A 20,550-nucleotide genomic window follows, 5' to 3' on the forward strand; every position below is an offset into this window, starting at 1 on the left:
CAGGGCTGGGATCTACTGAGTGAGGCCAGACTCTTGGGAATGGAGAAGCTGTGGAGCTCTGTGATTGGCTTGGGAAGAACTGGGAGCCCTGGAGCATCCCACAACCTGCAGAGAGAGGATGGGAGCTGCAGGAGAGCCTCTCCCCGCCCTGGGATCTGCTTCTGGGGCCATTCACACTGAGGCTGCCACTGCCTCGAGTTAGGAGCAGCTTTCCCTGGGCTTTTTTGGGGCTCTGCAGGACCATGAGCAGCTCTGGGCTCCCCTGCCAAGCAGCTGAGGCAGCAGGTCAGTCCCTCTGCTTCTGGTGAGGCACCTCCAAGCCAAGAAGAGGAATTCGGGCTCTCCAGAGGTGTTCCCCCACTGCTGTTTCTCTAGCTGAGACTCCCATGTCTTAACAAACAGGCTCAGGGTGCTTTCTCTCATTCACCTGTCTCACTGGATGCCCTGCCATCCCCAAACTCCCATGTTCCCAGCAGCCTTGACCCATGCTCAGCCACAAAACAGCAACTGCCCCTTCTATCTCTGGGTGCATTGACCCAACCAAACCCTCCCTGTACCTCAGCCTTTCCCCACCCTGCTCAGTTTGAGCTCTTGCTGCTGGAAGCTGCTTCCTTCTTGTCCTGAAGGAAGAGGAGGCATCAAGCGGTGGCAGTGATGCCGGTAGCCCCACGCTGCAGCACGTGTGCTTGTAAGGTCTGAAGCCTTCAGAAGGAGCTGTAATGGATGACATCAAGCCATGCTCGTGGGACACTTTCAGTATTGCTGCACTGTTGGACCAAGGAGGGTCACTGACCAGGCTGGAGGTGTGGGACTGCCGCAGGTGCCCTGTGTGTCCCATGGGTTCACAGATGTGTCCTTATGGGTGGGTTAACCAGTGACCGCTCTGAAGCCCTTCTGTCCTGTTCAGGGTCAAGGTCCTTTGGTTCTGCTGCTGTGGGCACCACTTGGCTTCCACAGGTCCCTGTGTGGCTCCCAGCAGGCTGATCCCAGGACTGCTGGATCCATGGAGATGCTGGACACTAGGAGATGTACCCTGGGACAGCCGGGCACATAGAAACACAGAATCCCAGCCTGGTTTGGGTTGGAAGGGACTTTAAAACTCCTCCAGCTCCAACCCCCTGCCATGAGCAGGGACACCTTCCACTAGAGCAGGTTGCTCCAAGCCCCTGTGTCCAACCTGGCCTTGAACACTGCCAGGGATGGGGCAGCCACAGCTTCTCTGGGCACCCTGTGCCAGTGTCTCAGCACCCTCACAGGGAAGAGCTTCTGCCTCAGAGCTCATCTCAATCTCCCCTCTGGCAGGTTAAAGCCATTCCACTTGTCCTGTCCCTCCAGGCCTTTGTCCAATGCCCTTCTCCAGGTTTCCCGTAGTCCCTTTAGGCACTGGGAGCTGCTCTGAGGCCTCCCCGGAGCCCAGGTGGGGCTGCCACATCCCAGGCCAGATGGACTCTGGTGTTGTTGGCCACCTAAGACAGCCCAACCCCAGGTCTCTTGGGCACCCAGGGCTAGCGGGACCCCGGGCCGGCTGGATCCCGGGACTGCTGCACATCTGGGGCTGCCACATCCCAGGGACAGCCGCAGCCCGGGTCCATCCTTACGCCGGAGCTACGGGACTACCGGGAGCTACCGGAGCCCTGCGCTGAGCTGGGAGCCAGGACCCTACATCCGCATCCTTCCCTCGGGGATCCCTCCGCCAGCTCCTCGGCGCTGCCCACCCGGGGGACCCCCGGGGACCGTCGGGGCGGCGCTGCCCGCGGTGGGGGGGCGGCGGCCCCCGGAGCCTGGCCCGCCGTCACGGGAACCAATGCGGAATCTCCTGGCTGGCGGCGGGGCCCCTCCCGCTGCTGCCGAGAGGGGCGCGGGGGGAGGCGGCGGCGGAGCGCTCGCGCTGCGGCTTCCGCCCGCCGAGCAGCGGCCAGGGCAGGGCGGGCACCGGGCACGGCGGAGCCGGGGCGGGCGGCGGAGCGAAGCGCGGGAGGAGGAAGCGCCCGGCCCCGTATGGGATGGGCCGGGTCAGACCGGGCCCCGCCGATGCGACGGTGATGGCGGCCCGTGGGCTGCGACCGTCCCGCCGCGCCCGAGCCGGAGCCGCGGAGCTGCCGCTGCTGCTGGTGCTCGTGCTGGTGGTGCTGAGCCGCGGAGCCGCGCAGGAGCTGAGCCCCCGCGGCAGGAACGTCTGCAGGGCCGGCGGGTAGGAGCGGCGAGACGGGACGAGACGGGACCCTCCGAGCGGCGGCGGCGGGGCCGGGGCGCGGGGTGCGGCGGGGTGAGGAGGGGAGGACACGGGACACACACACACGGACCCGCCGCTGGGCGCCTGCCAGGGTAAAATCCATCTTGTGCGGGGCTGAGGCGGGGGGAGCCGAGCACCGGGAAGGGGCGAGGAGCTCGGCCCGAGCGGGGCCGGGGATTCGGGAGCCGGTCCCGACCCCCGGGAGAGCTGCGGGGACCCGGTTCTGGGCACACCGGGGCCGGTCCTGCTCGCCCTTGGGGCAGTCCTGCTGCGAGGAGCCGGTTCTAAGTGTCCCGGTGCCGGTCCTGCACTTCGCGGTGGCCGGGCGTATTGTGGAAAGCTGGTCCTGCACCCCCCGAGGCCGGTCCTGCACCCCCCGGGGCCGGTTCTGCTGTGGGGACCTGGTCTTGGTTGCCTCTGGTGATCGAGTCGTGCTGCGGGGGACCAATCCTGCATCCCCGGGGCCGGTTCTGCTGTGGGGAGCCGATCCTGGGTGCCTCCAGGCATCGGCTTGCATTGCGGGGGGGGGGGGGGCAGTCCTGCACCCCCCGCAGCCAGTCCCATAGCCGAGCAGGATGCAGGATGCTCTGGGTATCCTGGTGGAGCTGCCCAGGGCTGCTCGAGATGGTGGACTCGGCAGCTCCAAGACCCTCGGGTTTGGCTTCACAAAGTGGGTGCTGGCACTACCTGGCTGCCCCCGGGGGTCACATCCTGCCTGCCTGGTCGCGGGGGGGACAGGGCCCTGGGAGCTGGGACTGCCTGGTCCCTGGGAGCTGGGACTGCTCGCTCCCTGAGCTCTACTTCTACCACAGGTCGCCCTGCAGAGCATCACCTGGGGCCAAGCTTCTCTGCAGCACTGGGGCTTGATGCTGGGGCTTGGTGCTGGCCAGGCTGGCCCCAGCCAAAGGGGGAGAGCACCCACAGCCGCTGCCTCCTGGCTGGGAGAGCTCCAGCCCCTGCCCTTGCTGGGGGGCCCAGGCCATAAATGCACCTTTACATCTCGTTCTTGAGGTCAGACGAGTCCACAAGGAAAACATGTGCTGCGAGCGAGAGGGGCCGCATAATGGCTCCATTCAGCAGGGCCGCAGGGGCTGGTGCCCCCTCCTCAAGTTACAGGCTGAGTTTCCTAAGGAGGCATTTCAGGAGCCAGAGCGGTGGCTGCTGTGGATGTGGGATGCAGGAAGTGGTTCCTCCTCACTACCCGTCATCTGTCCCAGCAAAACTGCCACCGTGTCCCGGGGTGGCAGAGGGGACATGAGCAGTGTCCCCTCTACCCTGTCCTGTTCCCGGAATCCAGCCCCACGTGCTGGGAATGGGGTGTCTGAGTGCTCCCCTTTGCACCATTCCTGCTGGAGGGATGCTGCACCCAGCACCACGGGGCTTGGGCAAGAGGCACTCGCTGGCAAGCGGACGGGGTGCAGGGAGTGATGTCCACCCTCCCATGGGGAGGCAGCCTGGGCACCAGACAAGGTGGGGAGGGGACAGTCCCTGGGATGTCCTCCTTGGCATGGAGAGTGCCCTGTGTGTCACCATCCAAACCCACCTTGGTGGCCCCAAGAACTGGAGTGCTGTGGGTCCTTCCCTGTGCCTGGGGCTTTGGGGCAGGTCAGTGTCCCCCACCCAAGGTGGGTGAAGCTGCTGGTTGGATCTGTGGCTGTGAGGCTCTGCCAGACACCTCCAGGCATCCCTCGGACATGCCAGTCATGGGGTTTGGGGTCTTGAGAGCAGGATTCTGCTTCAGCCCCTTCTGTGACCTCCTGAGACCTGGCTAGCAAGTAGCAATGCAAGGAACTGTATGGGGCAGAAGAAAAGGGCATATGTGGGGGCTATTTGGTGTTAAAGTTTTGTTTCCTAAATTTGAAGTTCTTTTATAAACAAGTTACAGGCCAGCAGGCCACTCTCTGAAGCTGGTGTTTGAGGTGCAGGCCAGTGCCTGGGCACTGCTTTGTCCCTCTAACACTCTCAGTAACACTCTCTTTTGGTGATCATTGCTTTTAAACTTATTTTTCTTTCCTTTTTCTGCCTGAAGGGTTTCCATGATCCTACTCCAGGGAATCCCTGTCTTGCACCCCGGGGTTGGGTTTGAGTCGGGGACCTGGAGCTGGCATCGTTTCAGGGGGATGCTGCTGGCTGGGACCTCACAGTGTCACATGGGGGGAGCTGGGTGGCACCAAGTGATGGGTGACATGGAGAACGAAGGAGCTCAGTGCCAGGGTGGTGCCTGGGAGGAGCAGTGGGGTGGGGAGCACTGGGGATGGCCATGGGGCTGGGGAGGGGACAGCAGTGCTGTGGGCTGTGGGGACTCGCTGTGTGCCTGCAGGCTGAGAGCAGGAGGTCTCACATGGCACCAAAGGCAGTGGCTCCCACCCAAGCCCTAGGGTCTCTCTCCTGCTTTGGGGGTGTGAGCCCACTCCTCATTGTTTTGGGGGGGGGCTCTGGAGCTGTCCCTCCTGCCTCAGGAGCCCCCTCCATAGCTGTGGTGAAGGGGATGTGCTTCAGGGAGCAATTCATCCACAAGAAAAATACTCTGCCTCCATAGAAACCCCCAGAGCATCCGTGGAGGTGCTGCTGGTGCTCGGCATGAGCAGGATGTGGCCATGCGCTGGGCAGCACTGGCATCAAGCAATTGTCCCTGCAGGTCACGGCCCTGGCTGTCCCCACATCCCTGCTCCTTTCTTCCACATCAGCAGAGCTCCCATGTCCCAGCCACGTCTTGAGGCAGCTTTTCTTTCTTCTTTTTCCCAGCATTTGAAGTGCTTTGGAGAAGAGGGAGTAGAAGGTGGATTTGCACTGGGCATGTCTGCAGTGGCAGGTCCATGTGAGGCATGAGTGACCTTTTAAGCAGATCTCCCAGTTATCCCAGTTCCAGTGGTTGTGGGGCACATGGAACAAGCCTTCTTTGCAGAAGCTGAGACCACAAGATGTGTTTTAGACCCATGTCCCATGGGGTGCCGGTCACTCTGCAGCCAGCATCGCCCCTACCTGGGGCTGGCTGTGCTCAGGGGCCAGCCCGTGTGCCGCACTGGGAGCACCGGTTACCCTGTGCTGCACCCCAGCTGCCTCTGCTCGCAATGGGAGCAAGTTTATTTGCTGTCAAAGCCACTGATAGAGGAGACCGGGGCTGAGCAGAGGGTGCAGGATGCCGGCAGCGGGCACGGGGAAGCAGAGATTAGCTATCAGCCACAAGATAAGCACAGTCCCAGTGCTGTGGGTGGGCTGGTGGTCACGGTGCCACTCACTTTCTCCAGCTCATGGCCAGGGAGGGGTTTCTCCCTCCTGCCCCTCTGTATCAGCAGCTCCCCGCTGTGACCATGGGGCTCTCATCACAGGTGATGGTATTTGGTGCCTCCCCCATGATGGCTGTTTTGGCAGCCAAGCCAAGCTGTCTGAGGGAGGAGGTTTCCCAAGCAGAAGGGTTTCCCCTTGCAAACCTGCAGTGGTTTCATCTAAAAACCACCAAATGCTGAATTTCTAAAGGGTGGGAGCAGTAAAAGCAGGCCCAGGTGGGACAATGGCTGCTTTGAGAGGGTAAGGACGCCACGGACCCCTCCTGCTGCACCCCAGCACGGTGGGCAGGGCACTTGGGAGGGCAGCCTGAAGCTTCATGCAGAGAAGAACCTTGTCTCCAGCCCACCCGATCTCTGGGGAGGTGGTTTGGTGGTTGACGCCACCTTTGCCCTTAACACCCTGCATCCCTTTGCGTGCTTGGCCAGGGCAGAGCCCCCCACTTGAGCCCTGGGGTCCCCACTGGGGATTCTCTCCGGCTGCCATCGCAGCATCTTGCAGCCACTTCAGCGGCTGAAGGGATGGAGCTATTTTGGGCTCCGTCTGCAAGGCATTCTTTCCAGGCCTTGAATCATTTTTGTGGTTCTTTTCTGCGTCTTTTCCAACTTTTCCCCATCCGCCGTGAAGAGGGGACATGCTGCTCCTGGTGGGGCCGGGCAGGCGCTGGGACCTGCCCCCAGTGCCCCCAGTACCAGTGCTGGGCCGGGGGCTGCTGGCAGCTCCCTCACTCCCTCTCCGGCCCCAGGACAAGGCTGTCTGGCAGCCAGACACAGTCCTGTGACTGCGCTGGGTTCGAGCGGATACTTCCTCACTGTCTCCTCCTCTTCTGCATTTGTTACTTATAAAGAGGAAAAGGGGAAAAAAAAAAGAAAGAGCAAAACGCATTCCAGGCTGCGCCGCGGAATGAGCAGCCCGGGATTGACTGCGGCGCCCGCTCGGGTCCATTATAGCTCTGCAGCATCGCTCCCGGGGCTGGCTGGGACCAGGCACTGTGGTACCACCAGGGATGAGCAGGTCCCCCAGGAAGGAGCAGGGTACCCCCAGGGATGAGGGGGTTTCCTGCAGTGTCCCGGAGCAAGGAGCATGTTCCCCACACCTGGGTTGCAGCATGGGGAGCCCCCGGCCTTTCACTTGGGGAGTCATTGAACAAGTGTGGGTCTGGTGTCCCCGGGTGTCCCATCCCAGTAAGGACCCGAGCATCTCTAGCTGAGCCTCCAAGGGACTCTGGGACCCCATCCTGGTGCTGGCTGGGGTCAGGTTTGTGCGAAAAACTCTTTGGGTGATGACCCTGCATGGTGCTCCCTGGAGGTGGTGGCACTCCTGGGCACCCAAGGGATTGGGGACACATCCCAGCCACCTGCAGTTGGCATCACACAGCTTCTATGTGGGGGATGTCCCCCAGGAGCTGTGCTCCAGCCATTCTTTTCCCAGCTTTTAGGGGTGGGGGATTTCTTTTGTCAATAACAGTTCCAAACACACCTTTCATTGTTTCACTCCTGATCCACAGAGGAGCTGGTCCTGGCCTCAGTCCTGGCTGAAGCTGGTGCCCATGGGAGCCCCAGCAGCTCTGTGCTCCCTGTGTGGTGAGGAGGAGCCAGCAGCTCTCGTTGTCCCACAGGGGTGCAGCAGCCTCCAGCCAGGCTTCAACTGACCGGGAGTGAGACTTCTCACTGTCACAGCACCGGGGTTCTCCGTGGAGTTTTGGGAAGGATCAGGACTTTCTGAGGGTCGTAACCATTCATGATGCTTTTTCTTCCCTGCTGTAGCTCCTCAGTACTCGTATGCTGCCCAGGATGGAGGCAACAAGGAAGCGAGTGTTTAATAGGTAAGCACCGGTGTCTTCCTCTGTTGGACACTGCTCATCTGCCCACCCTTTGCTAAGCCCTCGGGGCCTCACCACCGTTGTCAGGGGCCACCCTGATGTGCCCCACAGTAGGGACCTCCTGTCCCAGGGACCTCTGCCTGCAGGTGGACTCCCTGGGGATGCTGGAGCCTGTCCTGCCTCCCTGTGGTACTCGAAGCCAGCAGCGTGTGGATGGAATGAGTTCTCATCTCCAGTGTTGGGGTATCCTCTGAACCCACAGTGACACCCCAGGGGTGCCTCAGCCCCCAGAGGGCTCCTCCACATGGAGCATCGCTCCTGCTCCCAGGCTGGGGGGTTTCTCTCCATGCTGGCCAGCTTTGGGTCTGAGGCTTTGGGGGTGCTGCTGTGGGACCCAAGGGACAGCCAGGGCTCCCTAGGGTGAAGCGTGGGAGCAGGTAAGGTGCAGCTGCAGGGATGGGACCCAGAGACTTCCCACGGCAGCGTGGGGAGCCAAGGCAGAGACCAGGCACGTGTCCATCATGGCCCCGCTGGGGAGAGGCTGCCGGGGCAGCCCCAGCCAGGGCCACGCCAGGCGTTACAGTTCTTACAGAGGCATGGATGCTGAGCATGAGGCCCTGGGAGCTCTGATCCCCTGTGCTGATCCATGGGCACGGGGCTGTTCTGGGGTTCCTGTGCTATCCCCCACAGGCTCGGCTGGCCACGGGACCCCCCTTACCCCAGGAGAGCTGGAGGAGCTCAGTGCACCAGCCTGGGGCACTAGCAGTGTGCAGCCAGCAGCCAAGACCACATAACCAACTAACCCACCGTGCATGAGCCCTTGTAACCGCTCGCTGCATGCGTTCGGTGCCTGCACACCAGGAACAGGACATGGTCCCTTCGGCATGAGGGAGAAGGACAGGGTCTGCCAGGACAGTGGGGGGGACGGTCCCACCAGCAAGCTTTCCCCATCTCCTCGCTCCCCCGAACCCGCTCTAACCTTTAGACTCACTGCTCCTAACCTGTGTAATCTGTCTATTTTAGGGGTTTCTATAGTATCCATCACCGTAGGTCTAACAGCTTCCAGGTAAGGTGGATGGGATGGGTGGTCTGCTCTCCCATGTGGCTCCTAAGGTGGCTCATCCAGGGCCATGCAGGACCTGCCTGCGCCTGCCTGCACCACGATGCTGCCTGTCCACATCCTGTTCCTGCCTCAGCACAGGAACCCCTCACAGCAGAGGGGCTGGTGGCCCGGTGGGAGAGGCAGTGGTGGGGTGGCAGTGACACCACTGTATCTATAATGAGTGGGGGGGGACAGGGGGTCGTGGCTGCCTGCAACCCCCTCAACCTGTGTCCCTTTTCTCCTCCGGCACCCACAGGCAGCATCTGCACAGGGGTGCTTCTGCTGGTGACATGGAGCTGAGCTGCTGCTGGGTGCAGCCAGGGACAGGGCAGGGCTGGGCTGGGTGGCAGGAGGCTGGTGGCAGGGATGGAGCTCAACAAGGTGGCAGGAGGCTGGTGGCATTTTCTTGGCGAGGGTTCCATCCAGCCTGACCAGCTGCTTGCCAGGACGGTCACTGTGCCACAGCACCTGGAATGCCACCACGCACCTTGTGGGGCCGGGGTGTGTTTGGGGGAGCAGGGATGGGTCCGGTGGCACTCGTGCTCACTCCTGATGTCTGTCCATCCATCCAGCTGTGTGCGAGGGGAACTTCACCTGCAAGGAGAATGAGGTGTGTGTCCGGCCCGGCGAGTGCCGCTGCCGCCATGGCTACTTTGGCGCCAACTGTGACACCAGTGAGTACCAGCATGGCACCGAGGTGTCCTCGGTGGGTTCACTGGGGGTTAGCTCATCCCGGGGTGACTTCCCAGAGATCATGCTCTGCTCTGGCTTTGTCACCAGGGCATCATCCCTTTGGAGGGGTCTCCTCAGACCCAGCGCACTAGAGGAGGGGGGTCACTGCGCTTGAGAAGTCCTGTTGGGAGTGGGGGTCTCCCCTGGAGGCGGGGTTGTTGCCCCCAGGCCGTGCCAGGGCTGATGGCTCTGCCCTCAGAGTGTCCCCGGCAGTTCTGGGGTCCCGACTGCAAGGAGATGTGCAGCTGCCACCCCAACGGGCAGTGCGAGGACGTGACGGGGCAGTGCACCTGCAACCCCAACCGCTGGGGTCCCAAGTGTGAGAACGTCTGCCTCTGCAAGCATGGCAAGTGTGACCAGAAGACGGGCAAGTGCACCTGCGAGCCCAACTGGTGGGGACCCCAGTGCTCCAGCTCCTGCTACTGCAGCCACAACTCCCAGTGCGACCAGCAGACCGGCAACTGCCTGTGCCAGCCCGGCTGGTGGGGTCGCGGCTGCAACAACCAGTGCTCCTGCAACAACTCTCCCTGCGAGCAGTTCACGGGGCGCTGCCAGTGCCGGGAGCGGACATTCGGGCCCCGCTGCGACCGCTACTGCCAGTGCTACAAGGGCAAGTGCAACCAGGTGGACGGGACGTGCACGTGTGAGCCGGGATACCGCGGGAAGTACTGCCGCGAGCCGTGCCCTGCAGGATTCTATGGGCAGGGCTGCAGGAGGCGGTGAGTGCCCGGACCCTGTGGCTCAGTGGGAGGTGGCGGCAGGAGGATTGAGGGATGCTGTGCAGGCTGATGGGCTCCCCCTCATAGTCATAGTCATGCCTAGACTGTGAATTCAGGACATTCCCAGGGAGGGAAAGGAGGTATTTTGCATTGATACTTCCGAGCGCAATTCCACAAAACAAGATAGTGAGGGTAGAATATTAATAATTGGAGCCATATTTTATAAAGGGTTCTCTGTTATCAAAGTCCCCTCATTGCTGAAGTAAGGGGCTAAGATGAGGGAAGGGAAATGTTGGACAAAAGGAAGTTGCCGTTGCAGGTGCGGGCAGTGCAAGAGCCTGCAGCCGTGCACTGTGGCGGACGGGCGCTGCCTGACCTGCGAGGCGGGCTGGAACGGCACCAAGTGCGACCAGCCCTGCTTGCCCGGCTTCTACGGAGAGGGCTGTGAGAAGCTCTGTCCCCCCTGCAAGGATGGTCACACCTGCAACCACATCAACGGCAAGTGCTCCCATTGCAACCCCGGCTGGATCGGAGACCGGTGAGTGCAGCTGGCTGCAGTCGGGACCCAACGGATGATGCCCAGCATCCCTGCTGCTCTCTGCCCAGCTTTCTGCAGGCAGAAGGGGAGGGCAGGGATGGGCTGAGCTCACTGGCACAGCCGTGGGGCTGGAGGGAGCCCATGAGACCCCTGCCCATGCCCCCGTGCAGTGCTGGGTGCTTGTGGCGCGACTCAGCTTTCAAGCTGGGATGCTTTCCCGCAGGCTGTTGTGCCCAGGATTGGTTCCAGGGCTTTGAGCACCCAAAAAGAGCTGATATAACACACAGCCCCATCTCCCTGCCTGCAGGCAAGAGGGCCAGGGGGTGGATGCCAGCTCCATCCATGGGTGCTTCATCGCCTGCCCTCATCCCTCCCATTTCAGGTGTGAAACAAAATGCCGGAATGGGACATACGGGGAGAACTGCGCCTTCGTCTGCAACGACTGCGTCAACGGCCAGTGCCACTTTGAGACAGGCCGGTGCCTGTGCCACCCCGGCTCCCATGGTACCTAGTAAGTGAGGCATGGTGGGCATGCTTGGGGTGCACCCCGGGGCTCCTCCATGGTTCCCAGATGAGAGGTTTCCTGCAGTGGAAGCACTCACGGGCAATAATTGGGATGAGTTTTGGAAGTGGGGGGAAAGGACACGCTCATGGAGCCCTTAGCAAGAGAGGGATTTTGCTGTAGGAAATGTCTATTTGGCAAAAACAAATGCTGTCGACAAAGCAGTGGTTTGCTTGGGGGATTTTAAGTCCAGGGTGGAATTTCTAGCTGAAAAGAGAGAGAAAACCACATCCCAGAATAGCAAAAAGCCTCACAGGCATGGCATCCACAGGGTGCCCCAGCTGCAAGCTACAGCTCTGGCCGGGGTCTTCCTCGCCCCTGGGAAGAGCCCCCCAGCCCTCCTCCAGCCCCGAGAAGGGGCACAAGGGACATTGGGTATCCTGCTTGCATTCCCTGGTGCTTTTGTCCAGTGTGGGACTGTGTGGAAAGACAGGAAAGCATTTCCCTCTGCCCGGGGCATGCAGACAGCTCCCACAGTGCCGGTGTTGCTTGGATTTTCCCATCATTAACTGCAGGGGTGATGGCAGAAGAGGGATTCGGTGCTGGCATCCTGCCCATGCCAGTGTTTCACTCGGGGCATATAAATAAGGAGCATTTGGATTTTGGGTGGGTTTTCCAGGGCTCCACCAACTCCTCGTGCTGCTGAAAGAGCCAGATGGGCACGGGCACCAGCTCAGGCCGGGGCATCATGTCCACCTTTCGCAGCAGAGGCGGAGGGAGGTGGGTGCTGGTGCTGCTTTCAGCACAGTGCCGGGCACCAGCACGTGGATTAAACTGCTGAGGCCCCAGCACAGCACCAGGAATGTGGGGACTGGGATGCTCGGGATGCAGCCCCAGCCCCAGCAGCATCCCCAGCAGCACTGTAACTGTGGGCTGAGCTGTGCCATATGGATGCACTCCAGGCTCGGGACTGCTCCCTGTGACTACGTGCAAACTCATGTTTTTGTCAGCAGTGTATAATTTTGCTAAAAAGGGATGATTTCTGGGAGGAAGGCAGAACGATGTCCTCCCTTTGCAGGGGGGTCCTCTCAGCTCTGCATCGGGAGGGTGCTAAAGTACCTGAGGTGTGCACAAAGTTGTTCATCTCCTCCATGTCATTCCCTGAGGTGTCAGGACCCAGAGGTGTCAGGAAATGCTCTCCCAGATGCTCTCCCAGAATGTGAAGAAATATGGGTCCGAGCGGTGGGATGAGGAGTTTTGGGTTGCCAGGGAACCATCCCTGCTCCCAGCCGCTGGAGCAGCCGCGGGGCTCGGTGCACATCCCGGCCGGCACGCGGCGCCTGGCGGGCACGAGGCTGGGCTTTGCGAGTTGTCGGAGTGTGAAATGGGCTGAGCTGCCTCCAGGCATGACGCCGGGGGCTGGGACGTTCCCAGGGGAGCGGGTTTGGGCTGGGGCCCGCTGGCTCCTTACAGCTGCAGCCGCTCCGGCCGGGACGCTGCTGCTGGTGAACAGCTGCCAGAGGGATCAGTGCCGAGCAGTGCCACCGGCATCCCTGAATCCATCCGCATCCCACACCACGGGGCCTGTCCCACAGCTGGGGTGGGAGCTCAGGCTGGTCCCACCAGCACCGAGAGCCCCGGTTGCTTTGGCATGTGCCTGGCACGGGTTTCCCATGCTCAAGCCCTTATGCTCGCGGGTTGGTGCTGGTTCACGCGTCTTCCCATCGCCTTGATGACACCACAAGGTTATTTTCCCAGTGGTGGAGATCAGACCAGGAGGGTCCATCCTGGCAGAGCAGATGCATTGGGGCCACTCTGTTGTTTTTTCTTCTTGGAAAGAAGAAAAATCAAACCCATCTGGGCACCTTCCCAGAGCCACCATGGCTCTGCCCAGCTCGGTGTGCCCAGGAGACTACAGCCATGGCAGGCCCTGGGTCACTATGCCTTGGATGGGACATACTGCTCGCACATAGGCCCTTCAGTTGCGGTGGAAAAGGACTTGTGGGTGCTGATTGATGGAGCTGAACATGAGCAGCTTGAGCCCAGGCAGCCAAGAAGGGCAACAGCATCCGGGACTGTATCAGCACCAGTGTGGCAGCAGGGCCAGGGCAGTGACTGTCCCCCTGCACTGGGCACTGGTGAGGCTGCACCTTGAATCCTGTGTCAGTTCTGGGCCCCTCGCTGCAAGAGAGACATTGAGGTGCTGGAGCGGGGCCAGAGAAGGGCAACAGAGCTGGTGCAGGGCCTGGAGCACAAGTGTGATGAGGAACGGCTGAGGGACCTGGGGGGGTTTAGTCTGGAGAAGAGAAGGCTCAGGGGGGACCTTATCGCTCTCTCCAACTGCCTGACAGGAGGATGGAGCCAGGAGGGGGCTGGTCTCTGCTCCCAAGGAACAAGGGATGGGACAAGTGGAAACGGCCTCCAGCTGCACCAGGGGAGGTTTAGGTGGAGATGAGGAACAATTCCTTCCCTAAAGGGTGCTCAGGCATTGGAACAGGCTGCCCAGCGCAGGGCTGGAGTCACCATCCCTTCAAGTGTTCACACACTGTGTAGCTGAGGCCTCAGTGCCATGGGTTAGTGGTGGCCTTGGCAGTGCTGGGGAATGGTTGGACTGGATGAGCTTAAAGGTCTTTTCCAGCCCGGCTCATGGTCACTGACTGTTTCCTCCCAGCTGTAACCTGACGTGCCCGCCCGGCCGCTATGGAGCCAACTGCGCTGAAGCCTGCGGGTGCCACGACGGTGCCTGTGACCCGCTGACAGGCGCCTGCCACATGGGTGAGAGCTGGGACGGGCACAGGATGGGCACTGGGGGTGCACGGGGCTGGATGGGGCTGAGCCACCGGTTCTGTCTTGCAGAGGCCAACCAGCGGATGGGGGTGATCGGGGCAGGAGCCCTCCTGGCGCTGCTGCTCATCCTCCTGCTCTCCCTGCTCTGCTGCTGTTGCATCTGCCGCAAGAAGGATGAAGCCTGTGGGTGAGTGCCGGGGCCAGGCGGGCTCTCACCGGGCTCTGCCATGAAGCCTGAGCAGGAAAGGGGACAGCTGGGGACATGGGTGACCAGTGCAGGGCTGGGACCAGCATGGGGATGCAGGGACTGCACTGCGACAGCGGTGCTGCAGGGAAGCTGAGGCAGAGCACCACCATGTGTGCTGCAGGTCCCCGGAGTGTGAGCAGCTTCTGCTGCATCCTCAGGGCAGCACCCGAGCAGGGGGTGATGGAGGGACTTGGGTGAGCCCCTTCCCTGACTGTTTCCCTCTCATGGGCCACCACTTCACAGAGACCCACCGGGTCCTTCCCAGTGTCTGGGAGGCTGGAGCTCATCTGCAAAGGGAACTCTAAAACACAGTGCAGGCATCAAGATGTGACCAAGACCCCCAGAACAACCCCTTGCGCCACGGCACGAGACCTGGAGCGGGTGATGGGCTGCAGCACTGCTGGCTGTCCCAGACGGAGATGTTTGGGACAGGGATGCTGATGCCAGCAGCATGTTGGCAGCACCGGGTGACATCCCCATTGCAGAGGGAAAGGCTTGTGCTGCTCAGCACAGGCCTGGCGGGCTGTGGGAGTTCCTCTGGCCACAGTGAATCCCTCCCCTTGTGCCGGCAGCTGCTGCACCAGAATTTTCCAGAAGCTCCCATTGCAGCTGTGCCAGCTCAGCCCTATCCCGGCTCATCTGGCTCGGGAGCCCTGGGGGCTGCGGGCAATTACCCACAGAGAAGAGCACCAGCACAGCGCTGTGTGGTGAAGCATCGCACAGGGAGAGGGGAGATCAGTTCCCTCTCTCCCGTGGTGCCTGGACCTCTGCGATGTCCCCAGAAGCCAGGTCACCTGCAGTGCCACCCCTGCTGCGGTGCCTTGTGGAGCATCCCATGGGATGGGCACAGCACAGGTCCTGTATCAGCCCAGGAAGCTGCTCACTCCTGCAGCTGCAGATAATTGCTTGGAAACTCCTCAGAACCAGAGAGCAAATAAGGAGAAGCCATATGTTTCTTCTGGGGTCTCAGCTGGGCATTCTGGGTGCTTTGGGCTGCCAACAGCCGTGGCTGGATCTGGCCTTGCCACCATCCCCTGGCACTGCATTCCATCCCAGTGTGGTGTGAGGCGGTGCTGGGCTGGCAGCACCCCGGCAGGTCTCCGACCCCCCCTCCCTTTCACCTGCCCCATTATTTTTCCCTAACACCCTTTGTCCCTGCAGGTCCTGAAGCCCTGACTCTCTTCATCACCCCATGGGCGCTGTCCCCACCACGGGGTGGCTCTGATGGGGCTGTCACCTTCTCTTGCAGCTCCGGCCAGGACCCGGCAGCAGCCAAGAAGCCACCGAGACGCTTGTGCGGGCGGTTCAGCCGCATCGGCATGAAGCTCCCGCGCATCCCGCTGCGCCGCCAGAAGCTGCCCAAGGTTGTGGGTAAGGTGCTGCCATCTGGGGAGGGGACACAAAGCCAAAGCCCAGGGACTGACCCCTCGCAGGACAGCGCAGGACTCACAGCATCCTGTCCAGCCCCCAGCCTGGGCAGTGAGCACAGCACAGTGGGGATGGGGACATGCAGGTCCCCGGCTCCATCAAAGTGCTCAATGTGAGCCACATGGCTCGCAGGGGCTCAGCCCTTTCTGCAGCTTCTGGATCTCAGTGGTAGCGTTTTGCTTTGCAAGGGTGGCTGCCTGGTGACTAGAGCACTGCTGAGCTGCTCTGTGAGGATTTGAGGTTCCCCAGGTAGGGGAAATGTCCCTATTGCACCAGGGAAATGCCTCGTTTGGCTTTTTGGTGCTGACTTAACTCTGCCCGAGCTTTGTGTGGAGCAGAGTGGCCAGAGCCCACTCTGCTGCTCCATGCAGCAGAGGTGAGGATGGAGGGCAGGGACGTGGGGTGAGCTCCCCACACTGCCTGGGCACAAACTGCACTTGTAGGGGGATGCTCACATCTGGCAAAGGGCCTGCTGTTGGGGACCCGGCATCCAGCAGCTGGGGTACAATGTCCCCTGCACCAAACCCTCCCTGCGCTCATCCCAGTGTGAGGAGCTGGGGATGTGCTGCCCCAGAGAGGACCGCATTGAATAAACCGGGGAGTGCTGCGCTGCCATGGGGCTCAGCCTCCCTTCCCCAGGCGTGCAGTGCCAGTGGGATGCCCCGAGCAGTCACATTCCACTGGACAGTGGCTCAGCATGATGCCGAATCCCCCATCCTGGGTGGGATATTGGCCCATCCCAGCACGCCGTTCCTGAGCTCTGCATCACAGCCTCCTTGCCGCATGGGGCACAGCAAAGCCCTGCGACGGAGCAGGGTGTGTCAGGGCCAGAGAAACATTCCTGCTGCAAGGATAACAGAGGATAACAGAGGCCGTGTTTGTGGAAGGGGCCGGGCAGGGCTCGGAGAGGACAGAGGGTGCCTGTGTGCGGCGAGGGCAGGGGGAGCTCAAGAGGGGCTGCCTGCGCCTCCCCTGCACCAGCCCAGAGGCAGCTGGAGCCCATCCAGCTCCTCTGTGTAAACAGGGCAGCAGCGGCCCTGGGAAAGGGTGAGGATGGTGCCAGAGGGATGCTCAGGATGGTCTCATGTCCTGGCAGGGCTGTGGCTATTCCCAGAGCCTGGTGGTGGGGATGGGGGTTGTTAGGAAAAGAGAACAGGCTTTGGTCAGGGCTTGTATCATGTTCATCGTGTCTGCCTGTGCACTGGAGCCAGTGGGTTTTGGCAGCTCTGGTGCATGGTGCAGCGATGCCTCCAGCCCCCACCAGGTCTGGGGACTCCCCGGGCAAGGGCAAGCTGCTAGGTGCCTGGAGCAGCTGCATCCTGGTGGTGGTGGTGACCATGGTGCCATGTCAGCACACGGCTGCACCTGGAAGCCACAGTGGCCACAACACAATAGCTTCTCCCCAGCCTTGGCGTCAGCTTTGGATCTGCAGCATCTCCCTTGGGGATCGCACCAAGCCGGCAGCCAGCAGGGCCACAGCCTGGGCTGACCCGTGACTGCAGTGCCAGCATTTGGGGATCCCTGGGGTTTGTTTCTCAGGGTGTCAGAGGTACCAGCGTTGGGCTCGGTTGTGTGTTGCTCCGCAGATGCTGGGGCTGACCTGAGCTCTGCACCACACAGTACCTGGGCTTGAGGCCAATGGGCACTATGCAGGCAGGGCTGGGGTTGGAACCTTCATGCTATGGCCCTGGGAGCTTTTGGGGAGCAGTGGCAGGAGGGGACCTGTGGGAAGAATTCACGCTTCTCCCAGCCCCATCAGCCCATGATATATCGTCCAGGGGAGGTAAATCCCAGGGGACCACGCAGGAGCCTCCAGTCCCCTCCGACTGTGCTGCTCATCCTCTTTGTGCTGCTCATCCTCTTTGTATCTTCTGGCCATATCCTGGGTCTCATTGAGATCCCAGAGGCGCCTCGTGGCCATGGGTCCCAGCCGCATATCATGCCTCCTCTCAGGAAGCATCTCCCTTCATCCACTTCCAGCCAGCTGCTTTTAATTTTCCCTTTTGGTTTGTATTAAAGGAAAGCCATGTTGGAACTGCCACCTCCCCTCTGCAGCTGTTTGCGCTTTAAATATCGCTATCTTTGGGGTGTATTCCTTTCTGCAAGAAGCCAAACAGTGCCGGGGCAGGTGGGCATCGCTGCCCTACTTTTAGTGACCCTGCAGCCCTAATAAAGGATAAATGTTCGAGGGGAGAGGGGGGGATCCCAGTAACACTGAGAGTTATTTTGTTGTAAAGCAGGGAAGTGCAGGAATGCCAACAGTCCAAGCAGGCAATTGCAGCATGCCTTAGAGGGTTGGGATGTGAGGGCAGAGATGACAACTACCTGGAAGTATTGATGTGCACTGCGGGCAGGGGCAGCCTGCACTGGGTTCCTGCAGAGCACAGCTCTGCCTGGCCTTGGCAGCAGCTTCCCACTGTCCCAGGGGGCAGAGGCTGGTGGGCAGGGGTGGGGACAAGAGAATCACAGAATCAGCTGGGTTGGAAAAGACCTTCAAGATCATCCCACCCAAACCGTCCTATGACTCTACGATCACCTTCCTGGCTGGGCTGGGGTGTCCGGCAGGACTGGCACTGACAGCAGTTCTTTGCCCTTGCAGTTGCCCACCATGACCTGGAGAACACCCTGAACTGCAGCTTCATTGAGCCACCGTCCGTGGTGGAGCAGCCTTCCCCATCCTGGTCATCCCGTGGCTCCTTCTCCTCCTTCGACACCACAGATGAGGGGCCAGTGTACTGTGTCCCCCACGAAGGTGAGCAGGGGGAGAGTGCTTCCCTAGGGGTGCTCAGGGACATCTACAGGGGCTGCCTCCTGCTCAGTGGAGGCATCACCTTTGCACGGTGGGGACTGTCACCCTGGCTCCCCATCCCCTGGGAGGGGATGCAGGGGACAGTGTTCCCTCCCATTCAGTTTCACAGCTCCCTCGTCCACGGGTTATGTTAAGACCCTTCTTGTGACTGGGAGGAGGGACAGGGACCCTGGGGACACACCAGGGTGTGGGGGACACCGGGGGGGATGCTGTCCCATCATGCTGTGGGAGCTTCTCAGACCTTCCCTTCTGGGGGCACATCCCCTCCTGACCCCGCCCCGTGCTCTCTTCCCACAGAGAGCGTGGGTGACAGCAGGGACAGGGGGACACCTGCCAGCCCCGGGGACAAGCTGTCGGCCCCAGCCAGTGGGGAGGAAGCGGGTGAATACACCTTCCTGAAGGACACAGGCTCAGTCAGAGCCTTCCCGGCCGACAGCAGCGAAACGCCCCTGCTCAAGTCCTCGGACAGCGAGCGCTCGTCCTGCGGCTCAGGCTCGGCCGGTGCCGCGCTCTACGCCCGTGTCGCCCGTCTCTCCAAGCAGTCCAAGGAGGAGGAGGATGGTGCCGCAGAGTCCCGCGGCCCTGGGAAGCCGCCATCCCCAGAAAGGACCAAGCCCCGTCCCCCAGACCCAGCCACAAAGCCCAAAGTCTCCTGGATCCATGGCAGGTACAACTCCAGCCAGTCCAACTCGCTGCCGGTGTCCAGCCGGTCCCCGGAGCGAGTGGCCGCCCGGTCCGACAGCCCTGAGCAAGGCCAGGGCTTGGCCAAGAGGAAGAGGAGCCCGAGCGAGACATCAGCCAGCGTGCAGGGCAGGGCAGAGGAGAGGGGCAGCGCGCGGGGCAAGGAGAAAGCACAGAAGCAACTGAAGGAGCCCGGCGTCCCCGAGGGCAAACCCAGCCTGGCTGGGGAGCCCCAGTCACCCTCCAAGCCCAAGCAGAGGAGCAAAGCCAGCTCAGAGCCGACGGAGAGCATCAACGGGGCGGTGCAGAACGCCTTCCGGAAGATGGGCGCCTTCCAGCCGGAGCGGCGGGCCGGGGACACCAGGGATGCTCCGCGCAGCCCCGGCGCCGGCAAACCCCGCTCCGAGCCCCTCCATCCCCAGCTGGCATCCGAGCTGGCTGCCCAGCTGAAGGAAAAGACTCAGAGCCTCAACAAGGGGGACGGAGGTGCCCGGGCGAACGGGGTGGGCGCGCAGCGGGAGAAGCCCACCCCTCCGCAGAAAGCCAAGCGCTCGGCGGCCGCCGGCGGCCAGAAGACCAGCAAGCCCCTGCTGCCCACCTCCCCCCACCTGCAGAAACTGATCCCCGGGGTGGCGGAGCCGGCAGCCGGGGAGCACAAGTGGGTGGAGAAGCCGAGCGCCGGCAGTGGCCAGGACCCGGCTCCCCCCGGCGAGCAGGCAGCCAAGAAAACTCCCATTAAAAAGCCCCCCAGGAAGAAGAGCCGAGAAGCCAGCCTGGAGCCGCCCAGAGCTGCCACCGCGCCTGCTCAGGCTGTGCAGTGATCGGGAGCGGGGCACCAGCCCCGCACCGGCTGGTTCCGCGCCGGGAGGAAGGACGTTTGCCAGCATGGCCGGCGGGCGTTGAGCCTGGGCTGGGCAGGGGGCACGGGAGCAGTCCTGAGCCTCTATTTCCCCTTCTCTCCATCTCTCTCATGCCCCTCTCTCCTTTAGTGTTCCCTGCTCCAGGACCTGGTCCTCCCCATCCAAGCCCCGTTGCCTGCTCCCTGCCAGGACCGCGGGGAGCTGGACCAGCCACCAGCCCCGGGGGGGTCCGTGCTTGGCATTCCCCCCCCCCCCTTTTTTGTAGCAGTATTATCGACCGCATAAGCAGCGCTGCTTGTACCCACGGTGTATTCTGCAGTAACGGAGCCGCTCGCTTCCCACGCCCCATGCTCAGGGTGCAGAGGGGTGCTGGTACCCCGCGCCCATCGCCGGCACCGAGCCCCTGCCCTGGCACCCTGGGCTCCAGGCACGGCTCCATTGCTGGTGCTGCCACAGCCATGCCATGCCCGGCGTGGGGTCGAGCTGGTTTCGACCAATGCCACCCTCCCCTCCAGCCCTGGGGTTGCTTCTGGCCCGGAGGAAAGCACTGGCTATGGCCGGAGCTGATGTCCTTTGGGCTGTCACTCCCATCCAGCGACGTTGGAGGGATCGTTCGGTACGACAGAGCCTGGCACCTCTGCAGAGCGCTTCCCAATAAAAGTGTATTTCTTCCGTAGCCAGGTGCCGTCTGTCTGTGCTCCAGCTGCCCCAAGGGCAGGGATGTGCTGGGCAGCGCCTGGCCTCACTCAGGTGCTCAGCCCGGTCCTGAGCAGGATGCAGTGGGGAGATGGATGGACTCACAGCA

The 20,550-nt window shown here is 61.8% G+C and overlaps 1 protein-coding gene across 1 annotated transcript; it reads left to right on the forward strand.

The window, feature by feature from the left end:
• Positions 1-719: 719 nt before the first annotated feature.
• Positions 720-20,421, forward strand: SCARF2 (scavenger receptor class F member 2). The gene is given in 13 exon segments (XM_030501493.1): positions 720-820; positions 1,504-1,863; positions 1,865-2,191; positions 7,285-7,343; positions 9,015-9,116; positions 9,374-9,893; positions 10,213-10,431; positions 10,814-10,942; positions 13,605-13,708; positions 13,790-13,907; positions 15,217-15,338; positions 17,995-18,147; positions 18,502-20,421. Coding segments are annotated over 13 exon segments (3,519 nt in total). The 3' UTR covers positions 19,707-20,421.
• Positions 20,422-20,550: the final 129 nt, after the last annotated feature.

This window comes from Strigops habroptila, chromosome 11 (genome assembly GCF_004027225.2).
Source record: "Strigops habroptila isolate Jane chromosome 11, bStrHab1.2.pri, whole genome shotgun sequence".
NCBI classification, from domain to species: Eukaryota; Metazoa; Chordata; class Aves; order Psittaciformes; family Psittacidae; genus Strigops; species Strigops habroptila.